General features: G+C 36.7%; 1 protein-coding gene across 3 annotated transcripts in view; it reads left to right on the forward strand.

Annotated features, from left to right (window-relative positions):
• Positions 1 to 12,918, forward strand: part of plxna4 (plexin A4) — a 253,890-nt gene that overhangs the window by 171,476 nt on the left and 69,496 nt on the right. For all 3 annotated transcript variants that reach the window (XM_067428258.1, XM_067428256.1, XM_067428259.1), the window contains one exon: positions 9,125 to 9,248. In XM_067428258.1, the coding sequence (XP_067284359.1) occupies positions 9,125 to 9,248 (124 nt within the window). The remainder of the gene's footprint in view (positions 1 to 9,124; positions 9,249 to 12,918) is intronic.

The raw sequence follows: 12,918 nt of genomic DNA on the forward strand, positions 1-12,918 counted from the left end.
TGTTGGGGTTGTTCCCGGGGTGCTCCACACTAATTTTCCACTCAGCTGAGGTTTGTGGCCCAGTGGGGGGCAGTGGCCCCAAGGTCTCTGCTGGGAATAATCGGGTCAGAGCCACTGGGCTGCGTAATGACTCTCCACAAGTATCTTCCTCTGTCTGTCTTCTCCCATCCTTCCTTCTCTCAGCTTCATGCCTCCCTCTTTCCTTCCATCCCTCCTCTTTGCTCTCTCCATAATGATGGTGACCGACTTGCTCTTCTCTCAAAGGGGGCTCTGAGGGTCTGGCTCACAGCATTGGCTCTAAATTTAAACCTGCCATTTGTCAGTGTGGCTGCTCCTCCTTTTATCAACGCTCTCCCTTGCTCCCTTTCTCTCAGGCTTCACACGGTGTTTAAAACAAAACATTTTCTACTGTACTTTATATGTGTGACTTGGATGTGGTGTGTCTGACTGGCCCCTATCCAATACTTTGACTAAATGTCATCATCTTGTTCCTCATTCGTTTGTTTGCTCTTAACCATTAGGAAACCGTCCCAATGGGAGGCTTGATAACCATTAGGATGAATATGTATTTAAGTGCATATTCAAATATGCATTTACTCATCCATAAATAATGTTAATATCTTACTGTACTATGGTATGTAGAGTATGGCCTGGCTGGAGTCCAAACATCTGTCTTTTTGCTAATGAACTCAGTTTTATTTTATGCACAATGGAAGATCAATGAGACATTTGGAGTAAAATTGGCTGAGGAATGGTAGGTGTTTTTTTCTGTCTAGTATTCTCCTTACACGAGTAGCATTTAAAACTACACTCCCAATTTTAGAGCTATTGTAAAAGGTAGAGTCTTGATTAGGCTGTTTCCTAAGATATCTACAGTAATTTTAGGGAAAATTCAAAGGCAGCAATCCAACATGTTCAGTGAAAAACAAAACATGAGATATTAGACATATATTTCATTCAATAATGAAGTATCTTTTGTGGATTATCTTGAGGATTCAGGTGTTATCTTAGCAACATTCTTGTGATAAATTGAAATAAACGGAGAAAACATAAAACATACTTGCTTATACATTTCTCTTTCTTTCTTTATTCTTCCTCTCAATCCTTCTTTCTTGAAGTAAATGTTAATTAGTTCATATTTTAAATGCATATACTCTAACTTTTATAGAGGAGAAATGACTTAAGTAGAAATAAATGAATAAATACATTAATTATTAAATAAATGCAGAAATACTTAAATTAATAAATAATTATGAAATATATGAAGAAATAAACAAATGCATAAATTAATAAATAATTAAACAAATAGTTAAATGCTGAAATAAGTAAATGCATGCAGAAATAAATTAATAACATACATTCTATCAAGATTTACAATGTTTCTGGTATGAATTACCACAATTTATTGTGTTCTAACATGATTTACCTAGCCTGGCTCTGCCCTCCTACGTACTTCCACTAAATTTTTTTTTATTTCCCTTCAGTACTACGCCTGGGACTGCGGTGTATTCTTATTCATTCGGTTGTGGCACGGCTGCCGAATATCCAGAAGTTAAAGTCGGAGCAAGAACAATCTTTGCTGAGGTTTGTTGGTGGCCCTCCTCCCCAACAGGGTGAATTCGGGGAAAATTTGATTTTCAGCTCGCTCCGTTAGTGGTGAAGGAGTTGGCTGGGTGAAGCCCTATTCGCACGATAATTGTTCCTCGTGTGGTCGGAAGGTATTGCCATCGCTTATGTTACAGTCAGTTATTTTATTGCCGTCCGTCTCCCACCCGCGTAAAAATCCCGGCAGAGTTACCTACCGCTTTTGACAAACACCAAGGTCATGTGGTGATGTAATTGCGGTTCGAATCCACATCTCTGAGTTTTCAAGAATATATCACTTCAAAATTCACTGTTTATAATCATTTTTGAACATTGCAGAGCACCGTACGGTTGCGCTTTGCTGTCATTTGGATGCATTTCTAGACTTGTATTTCTTTAAAATGCTGGCAAGTATCACCGCTCAAACACATTAAAATAAAAGCTCATAAACATTTGAATTGGTCCGTTATTATAGCATTTATTATCATACCAAGCATATGATATTTTTTTTACAGCATACAATCATGTTACGGACCACATGAGCGCCGCGTTTCCGATCACAAAACTCTCCCCTCCACCGTGACATGAATAAATCACAATCCGAATGCATGAGTTTTAGGTTTTATCCCATGGTTTTAACACTGAGGTGGCCTGCACATTTATTTTGACGGATTTCCTTGTGTGAAACAGGCGAAGGGAGCATGTCGTCACGACCAAATGTTAGCGATTGGTTATGGCAGATCCAACCTACAGAGTACCTGCCTTCGCGGAAGTAAACGCTTGTCAATGGAGAGTGGCTCTATGTACAAATGAAATGTACGAGAGTCTGGCAAGATCAGGCTATGGGTTACCATGATTTAGTCAAAAAATAAGGCTATAACTATGTCAACTTCGTTCCAAACAAACGGTTCTGATTGGTTTGCCTAATTGACAAATCTTGCATTGAGAGAGGTTAGGACCGCCTACCTCATTAACATACACACACAAATAAATGTAGAAATGCATGAATAAATGTACAAATAAATAAATGTAGGAATACATAGATCAATTTAGAAAATTATAGAATAACACAAAAATTGCAAAATTAAAAATTATAATTTTGACAAAATTATTTATGGATTAATTAATTTATGCGTATCTGTATTTATTTATGTAATTATTTATTTCAGAATTATTTATTATTTTTAGTTCTGCATAAATAAATAAATAATTTATTTATTTATTTATTCATTCATTTATTTATGTATTTCTACATTTATTTATTTGTTTTTTTGTGTTTTGTTTGTTTGTTTGTTTAGTTGGGTTTTTTTCATCCATCCTTGCATCATTTCTTGCCCTCCATAAACTTTAGCATGCCATATACTGTATAATTGTATTTTGTTTTCTGGGATGAATAATATTTTTTAGTCCCAGTATTTGAAGCAGTTATCACAAGCTGGGAAAATTTTGATATAGGCCAATTTATTATGCATATGAAATCTGAAGTCTCTTTCATTTGCTCTATGCTCATTTTCAGGCTGAAATAATATCAAGCTTTGATTGTTTCAGCACAGATCAATATCAGTATATTTTTTTGAATGAAAGTAATGCTAATTCAGTGAGTGGCATCCAATTATCATCTCATAAATAAACATTTTATTTATTACTTATTTTAGTTTGTTCTCTAAATTTAGTATTTTCTTTTGGATTATCCCATTCATTGCTGTACATTCTGTATACATTATTAATTGTTAAAGTACGCAAGTTTGCTTGTCTGAGCTTAGACTCTCTTATGGAACATACACGTGTGGTTCTTCTCCAGTATTTGTCCCATTGGTGTCCTCTTTGCTTTACACAGCTTTACACACACTTTAACTCCACTGTCATCACAGTCACACATGTATGGAGGACGAGAAATCACTTGGGTATAAATACATACATAAATAAATAAATGCGTAAATGCAGCATTAAATACATAAATACATGTAGAAATACATAAATATATGAATAAATAAATATAGAAATGCATAAATAAACGAATAAATAATTAAATAAATAGTTGAATGCTTAAATAAATAAATGCCTTCAGAAATAAATTAATAAATATTCAAATTCTGAAATAAATAAATGCAGATATGCATAAATTATTTGAATACATAATATTTATTGTGCTATTTTGTATCATTTGTGTTATACTATATTTTTTCTACATTTATTTATTTTTACATTTATGTATTTATACATTTATTTATTTTTACATTATTTATGCATATCTACATTTATTTATTTTTACATTTATTTATGCATTTCTACATTTATTTATGTGTATGTATGTTAATGAGGAAGGCGGTCCTAACCTCTCTCAATGCAGGATTGGTCAATTAAATCATGCTAGAATGTGATAAATCGTGGTAATTCATACTAGAAACATGGTAAATCATGCTACAATGTATACTTTATTTATTTCTGCGTTCATTTGTTTATTTCAGCTTTTAACTATTTATTTATTTATTTATTTATTTATTTATTTATTTATTTATTTATTTATTTATTTATTTATTTATGTATGTATTTCTACATTTACGCATTTATTAATTTATGTATTATTTACACTGAAGTAATTTCTCGTCATGTATGTCCTCACATGTAAAATTAGTCTTGGTAAAACAAGGTTTTCCAGTATGTGCCCAAACTCATTCTTAGGGTAAATGAACAGTTTTAGTTGCAGAGCATGTTGAATAAAACTCCTTGAGGGATTTATTATTTTAACAGAACTTATTAATTTAGCTGCTTCTGGCTGACTCCATTAGCTGCTTTCTTCTAAAGACATCTGTAGTAGTGTGTGTGTCTCTTTTTCTCTCTTTCTCTCTCTCTCTCTCTCTCTCTGTGGGTTTGATGTGAGGAATGGCATTGCAAGCTCACAACAAGTCTTTCCCCGCTATCAAAACGCAAAGCTGGCAATTCAGTGCACTAATTACATGTTTTTATTCATGTATTGATGTGCGTGCGTTTAGGTTTATTTCTCCTACCATGGGTGATGTAATGGTATTTGGGTCAGTGTGTCAGAGAGCAGAGTGAACGAAGGGTCACGAGAGGAACAGGAAGAGAGAGGGCAGGCGAGATGCCAGGAGGCCATGCTTAGTGTTTTGCATGCCCACTTCTGCGCTCCCGTCTGTCTGATCGCTTTGATGCGATTTCATTTCCTGTTCATTATTCATCAAAGTACCGAATTTCTCCATGTTCAGGCAGCATTTACATAACGAGGGAAACAAATTACTCCTTAGTGTTCTAATAGAGCAGTTTACTTTACTAATGACAAGGTATTAAAACAGACCTGCTGCGTGTTGACAGGTGTGCGCAAGATGACTTATCAAGGATATCACCAATTTATTATACAATATAACATAATGTACTGTATTATATAATGTACTTTTATATTGTGAAAGTAAATGATTTAATACTGGAACAAATTCCACTGGTGGCAAGTTTGAAAGTGAACCCAAGTGCAGTTTATTCCAAAACAAAACCGATGCAAAATATATTTAAAAAAAAGACTTGACTTGACTAAAGAACTCACCAGCAGTGGTTTACAGGGAACACACATGCAAGAACAACGCCCGACACCCAGCAACTGAAGCACAGAGGTTTAAATACACAGGGGCTAACAAGCTTAACAAGTTAACAAGACACACCTGGGGAGACTAATCAACATGGAAAACTACAAAGAACTACAAAACATGGCACAAGACAGGAAACACAGGCTGGGATTATGACCAGTATTAAGCAAGTAATTAGTTACAGTTACTAGTTACTTCTTTAAAAAGCAGAAATTTAAAAAGCAGACATTAAAGTAAATTAAAAGTTATTTTCTCTAGTAACTAATTACTTTTGATATACAGTAATTGGTATATCAAAAGTAATTAGTTACTAGAGAAAATAACTTTTAATTTACTTTAATGTCTGTTTTTTAAATGTAAATATACAGTACTGAACAGTCAAACACAATAAACATAATTTTTAGACCTATATATTGTCAAAAAATTAACGTATGTGAGTGTTACCTACATGTTGTAATCAGATATGACGCACTTCTGCTACACGCGTCGCCGACTAAATGATCTGACCGGTGCAGTGGTCGCTTCTCATATTGAGGTCTTTGATCTTGAAATGAGCTGATGATTAGCCTAGAAATCTAGACGCACCATAGCGGCAGCAAATCTAATCTGCTGCGAGTATCGTCTAGCAACTCTCAATACCCTTCTGAGCTGTAAAAGCCAAACTCTGGTCGGGCCAATCACATTGTATATAGAGTCAGGGCGGGGCTTAACATAATGACGGCAGAGTTGAGACAGATTCCAGATGCTCCACATGAAACAAGTGTCCAGGAGGGTGGTTGAGTCCAAACGGGGGGAGCAATGGAGGGCCCAGCCTGGAGATTGAGATGGAGCAAGAAGCCAGGGCGGAGCAGGGGACCAAGCTGGTGCAGGTAGTTCCAGAAGCCATAGAGGTGCAGGCAGTTCAAGGGACCAAGACGGCGCAGGAAGTTCATTTAGGAAGCCATGGAGACGAACCATAGTGGTTAAGCTAGCTCTGTGGTAATGTAGTGTGGGTTAGGACATTTCTGGAAGAGGAATTGAAATCACGCAGCATGGTTGAGAAATTTCTGGAAGAGAAATTGAGATCACATGGGTAAATACAGCGCAGTTATGAAGTTTCTGGAAGAGAAATTGAAACTGCGTGGGTGATTAATCGGAGTATGGACTAAAATAGTCCCGCTCTGCCTGGCCGAATTTAGGTGAAAGATTGGAACTGCTATATTTTTATTTTATTTTAAACCATATTGTTTTATAAATAAATAAAAAATCCTGTATTGTTTTTACCGAAATACACAAACATACTGCTATTCAAACTGCTCTTATTTGTCTCCAGGCCTGTATCCCACAAGCTCATAAATGAAGGCTCATAAATGTTTTTACAATGCTCTCAGGCCATAGGCAGACATCTCGTTTATAACCCTTTTAAATAAGAAATATTCCCATTCTTACAAGCAGTGCTGACTTGTTTCAGCCCCAACATGTCAAAGCCCCTGTAATCTTGAAATTACTATATACTATATGACAACCCTCACATGCCCCCTATTGGTGAGAAAGAATAATGCCTGCATTTAAAAAGGATTCACTGCCTTTGTACTTTCCTGTAGTCTTGCATAATGGGTTCGGACCAAGGGAGGCTTGAGAGACTTGTTAGGTGTTACTGTGTGTGAGTGTTTTTTATTAAAGGCCCTTGACAAGTGCATCTAAACACAGGATCATCGCCTAATCATCTTTTTTTGTCTCTCCCACAGTTCTTTGAGAATGCGAACCCTCTCTCTTTCTTTAGAGTTTAATGTTTCACCACCCATAGATTCCACCTTGTGTGTGTGTGTGTGTGTGTGTGTGTGTGTGTGTGTGTGTGTGTGTGTGTGTGTGTGTGTGTGTGTGTGTGTGTGTGTGTGTGTGTGTGTGTGTGTGTGTGTGTGTGTGTGTGTGTGTGTGTGTGTGTGTTCACACATTGTATACTGCATGCTTATTAAATCAGTGGCAGAAAGGGATTCAGGCTGTGTGATTGGAGCTACAAAGGAGGCCGTTCTGATTAAATGCATCTTAGACCTGCTTAGCACAGAGGCACAGAGAAAGAGGATGATTGTTGCCATTTAAATCTCTTTCGTTTCCTCTTTCATTCACCAGCAGATTATTCCCATTCTGTTCTCCGAGTTCTCCACGTTAGGCTTCTTAACTTTTCAATTCATTCACTGTCCTACCTCTCTCTCTCTCCCCTTCTTTTCTGCAGTGGAAAACCCTGTCACAACTGTCATCCGTTATAAACTTCTTTCCCTCTTATAAGGACTCTGATTCGTAGTTAATTGCTTCACAGATTTGAATAAAGCCAATCTGGATTAGTCAGGGGAATGACAGGCTAAAAACCCAGACAGCGCAGGCTGTTTTACACACTCTAGTTCTGTACAAGCAGGTACAGCTTTGAAATGTTTAAATGTCAGACTCAATAGCACGTTTTTTAATGTGGCTATATCTTATGTATGATTACAAGTAGTGTATCCTCACAGCCAGAGAATGTATTAGCTAACATTACTAACAATGAACAATACAGTACAGTATTTAATAATCTTTGTTAATGTTAGTTAATACAAATTACAGTTTTTATTAATCTTTGTTAATGTTAGTTAATACAAATGACAGTATTTATTAATATTTGTAAATGTTAGTTCATACAAATACAGTATTTATTATTCTTTGTTAATGTTAGTTAACAAAAATGTAGTTCATTGTTTATGTTAGGTCACATTAACTAATGTTAACACTTTTGATTTTAATACTGTATGAGTAAATGTTGAAATAAACATTAGCTAAGATTAATAAATGCTGTATTGTTCATTCTTAGTTCATTTTATCTAAGGCAGTTAATTGATGTTAACTAATGAAACTTGTTTCCCATTTTATAATATTTATTATTATACTTTACTTTGGTTAATACACAATATAGTACCTTTATAGATATACTGTAGATTTTTTGTGTCAGGGACTGACTGGATAGAAATAATGGAACATAATCTAAAGTTGAATAATTATGTATTTGTTTATTCAATTATATTGACCAATATCTAGATAAAAACCTTTGTCTTTACTTTTATACAGCAAGCCATTTTAAGTAGTGTGGTCATGTTAAATTATAGAAATATTGAAATGTATGACTTAGTAGTGCACTTTCATATGTGGTTATATCTGACTAATGGTTACAAATAGTGTCTAAATATTTTTTTATTTTTTTATTTTTAAGTGATGAATTGTCACAGCGTCCAGGATAACATTAATGTTTGTCAAACACTTGAAATCAGCCCAGCATATTGCTTTCTGGGTTCTTCAGCACCAGTACGTAACCCTGCAAGTCAAGCAGTCACAACAAAAAACCGCAAGTGTAAAACAGTTTTAACGTGCTTAACCTTGGGCCTGTAATCTGATGTGTCTGGATTAGATGTCACAGTGTAAGGGTGGTCTCCTCATGGGCTCTGTGACCTAGTGTTGTGAACGGATCAGAGTGGATGGGTGTTTGGATCTAAAGGGGAGGGGGTGGGTCTCTGAGCTCTGATTCTCCCCACCTGCAGAACCCGGGAGCGATGAATACGCTTCATTAAGGGTAACACAAAGCTGGCTTGTCCCTCGGCCCTTTGGGCCTGCTCTGCTTCCACAAATAGAGTCGCTGTTGTTTTAGTACCGTCGAGAGAGCAGAAACAGGATAGAGTCACCACAACCACTGGTCCTTTTCTATCTTTGTCCCACCTCCCTCTCCCTGAAATATGAAACAGAAATATAATGCATGAATTTGGACTAGTAACCAAGCTTGTTCCATTTTCTTCAAGCTGTGCTGCTCACAGATGGGAGATGGATGGATACGTTTGCGCAGCTGTTTTTATTTCCCCCCATTCTATCAAATGCTTTGTCTTCCTTTTTGTCTTTCTTCCCTCCTCAAATGCTCATATATATTTTTTTCTGTCTTTGTTTTCTAGGTGCACCAGGAAGGAAAAGTGTGAGCGGTCATCCGAGCCTCGCCGCTTCGCCTCTGATATAAAGCAGTGTGTGAGACTCAGCGTTCATCCCAACAACATCTCCGTGTCCCAATACAGTGTCATGGTGAGCGCTAATTTTCAATTCTCACCTTAGTTCCTTCTGTGTAATCACACCATAAAACATCCTTAAGGAATATGGAGGAAATACTAAACCTCATTTAAGTGTTTCCGAGGATGAAGCCCAAACGCTTGACATATTGATATTAGCCTTCACTAATTCAGTTATGGAGCCCATTGCTTTTCTGGCTCCATCATTAATGTGATCATGGTCTTAAGTTCAGCCTTTATGGATCTGCCTGTTACACTGATAGGTTTATAAAGACACGTCATGCAGTTTGACTGTATCACACGTGCCATGTTATTTCAGTAAGTTTTAGATCTAGTTACACACGACAGAAAGCTAGTAATGCATTTCTGGGTGGTGTACCTGTATCTTATGAGATTTAGCAGTAACCGGTTATCTGTTTATGTGTTTATCGGTTATCTGTAATCCATATTCTGTTTAAACTGTTATTCTGGAAAAGATATTTACATGCTCCACAGTTATTGGAATATTTCCATATATTCTAAATAAACGGCTATTCTTACTTGGACATGGGGGGGGGGGGGGTATTTATTTTTTAGTTAAAGGTATTAAATAAAGGATTCAAAGGGAGTAAAGAAAACTAAATTAGACTATTTAAACTGTTGCACTACTTTAAACTATTGGATTATTTCCATATAATAATATTTTATTTAAAAATATGCCTACATTCACTCTATTTGTATGTCTAATATGTAAAAAACACAAAACATTTCTTGTCACCTTCACATTCAATTAAATGAATCATGTAAATAATAGCATATGCTCATCACACACTCTAAAAGCACCGCGTTGAAATTCACACTCGTCTTTGTGAACAGTAAGGCCCGCCTCCTTTGATTTGATTGGCCATCTCAATCATTTTGACATTGATGCTGAGGCAGAGCAGTGTAAAACATTTTAAAGTCATTTTAAAAACTTGTCGTCGACATACAGCAAAAGGAGACGCGCATAATGGAGGGCAGTGGCCCTGCTGAAAATGCTTGCACTTGCCATTTTTTATTCTGTGTTTTTGGTCATTTTGGACAGTACTTTAATAAACTCATTCATTTTCAGTCATGTCCTTAACAATGATTTCCAAGAACTTGATTAATTGCAAAATGTAGGACAGAGACTCTTACAAATGTAGGACATGACATTTCTCTTAATGTTTGCCAGAATGGAGTTACCTCCTCTTTCCAATAGTTTCTTTGAAGCTCTGCTTTTTACAACTAACTGTGCCAAATACCACCCAGAATTACTTATGTTCACTTAAAATATTGTGAATAAGGTATATAACTCGAAGTTCAGATAAAAGTCCAGCAACAATAAAATTGGCTTAATTTGGATATTCAATTAGGTTAATGGGTGTCATCCACTAATAATTGCGTGGATTTGTTCGTATTTGTACGCACGTGATAACTTCTCACGAAAAATCTCCGCCTGATTGACGAAACACTTGTACCTACATGAATTTGTTCTTAACCTCGTCCGGATGTTAGTGAATGTGGAGTATTCTAAATGAGCATCCGTGTGCACGAGGCTAGTCATTTCCATAAAACACACCCAAACCATCTTCAATTCTCCATAAGGGCTTTCCGCACACGCTTTCCTTACAGCCTTTCGTCACTCTCATCAAACTCGCTGCTGTTCGAAGACGCTCTCTCGCCCAGATCCTCAAGCAATGCCAAGTGGGCCATTCTCACCAGTTCTCACAATAAACACCTTTTAAAGACCCAGATTACAGACTGTCATTAGCCAGCTGTACATGCGGTTGAGAAGCCTCAGAGAAACCGCGCAGCTGAAGATTGAATGCATTTAAGATGGAATTAAATTGCATTTTTTAATTTTATATTTGGATTATATAATACAATTAATGTTAGGATGAAATATAACTTCTTAAAATGGTTATAAAGCCATACAAAGAAAGTTCTTCTTGCGTATGTGTGCTTTCAGTTGTTCCTATATTCTTTTTCCTAAATTTAGAAGAAAGAACAAAAGATTACGGAATATTTGGTGATTTTTTTTTTTCTTCTTAAAATCATTTATATGCACATTTCACACATACATTTGTGTGTACACATTCTTAGTGAATGAGACCCAATGTGTTTACATGAGCCAAATGTGACTGATGTCAGAAATAGTACGTGTGTAATAGAGTGTCATATCAAATCTGTTTCCTCCTCTCAGTCACTACTGTACGTGACCCTATCCTTAGTCAGGACAGTTACTTTTTCTTTTGTATTGGTGTTTGATTTATTTATTTATTTTTTGTCTGAACCTAGCTTAGTGCTGACTCTACCACTCTTTCATTGTGTGTGTGTGTGTGTGTGTGTGTGTGTGTGTGTGTGTGTGTGTGTGTGTGTGTGTGTGTGTGTGTGTGTGTGTGTGTGTGTGTAAAATCCATCAAAGCAGGCCATGGTTTCAGACCTTATCCTCATGTAATCCAGCACCTCCTCTGAGCCTTTATATCAGATTAACGTCTCCGCTTGAGAAGTCTGCCTTTCAGCTGATTCAGGATCTGTATTCTGGGCCCGAATTCAACCTCAACTACTAGGCTTTTTACGAGCTAATAAACTGCCCAGCGTGTACGTTAGGTACATGTATGCTACAAAGTGATGCTTAATCAGAATGTAGATATGTTTAGATACACCAAATCATTTACACGGCAGTGTTTTGCCATATATATACACAAGTCCTGTATTTCTTTCAATTAGAGCATTCATGTCGACTGTATCTAGGCAACCAGTCTAAGCAGATGTCAGGAGATTCAGCAGTAGCTGTTCAGTCATTGAAGAGTTGATGTGATCATATCACCAGATTACCATATCACAAGAAGTCCTTGTATAAACTGTCCAGGTGTGTTCTGGGAGTGTTAAGGGTTTAAGCTTCAGTTAATGAGCCAAATCCTTTCTATTTTTTTCTTTTCTGTACCATCTTAGACCAGTTGACTTACTCCCAGTTGGTTTGATGTATGTGTTATGAGGACATTTCCCCAAAAAGAATGCAATATCTTAAATCAGCTTGTAAATCATAGTAAGGCCGTGTGTCCACCAAAGCGTTTTTTCATGCTGCTGGCTGGCGTTTTCAATTGTTTTCAATGAGAGCGCCGCGTTTTTAGAACCCCTGGAGCGCAACGAGGCGCTGAGCGAGTATTTCACGCTCAAGCGCTGAGCGCTCAGCGTTTTTTACTGGTCGCAGAGAGTTGAAGAATGTTCAACTTTGAGTAAAACGCAGCGCTCATCACTGTCACTCTCTACTCAGCCGTCCAATCACAGTGGAGGAGGGGCGGGACAAATACAACACAGACCAACTGCCACATTCTGCGTGTCGTCATCAGATAGACACAAGCAATAATAACAAAATGACAAAATGATTTAAAAACAAAAGCCAGAGCAAATACTTTACATTGGATCTGCAGTTTTATATAGAATCAATACAGAAACAAACTACCTGTGAAATTAGTAAGACTTCCTCGGATTTTCCATATCATAACAAGCAAAGAGTCTCAACTGAAGAAAAAAAAATGCTGCCTGCCAAAACGCTCTCAAGTGATCACAGCGAGGTGTTTTCAGCAGAGCGCCTAGCGTTTTCTGCTGGCTAAAAACGCTTTGGTGGACACACGGCCTAAGTAATGTGTTTTGAAAATGTAAAAGTATAGAAAGCTTTCTGT

The sequence above is a fragment of the Pseudorasbora parva genome, chromosome 20, assembly GCF_024679245.1.
Source record: "Pseudorasbora parva isolate DD20220531a chromosome 20, ASM2467924v1, whole genome shotgun sequence".
Classification (NCBI taxonomy): Eukaryota; Metazoa; Chordata; class Actinopteri; order Cypriniformes; family Gobionidae; genus Pseudorasbora; species Pseudorasbora parva.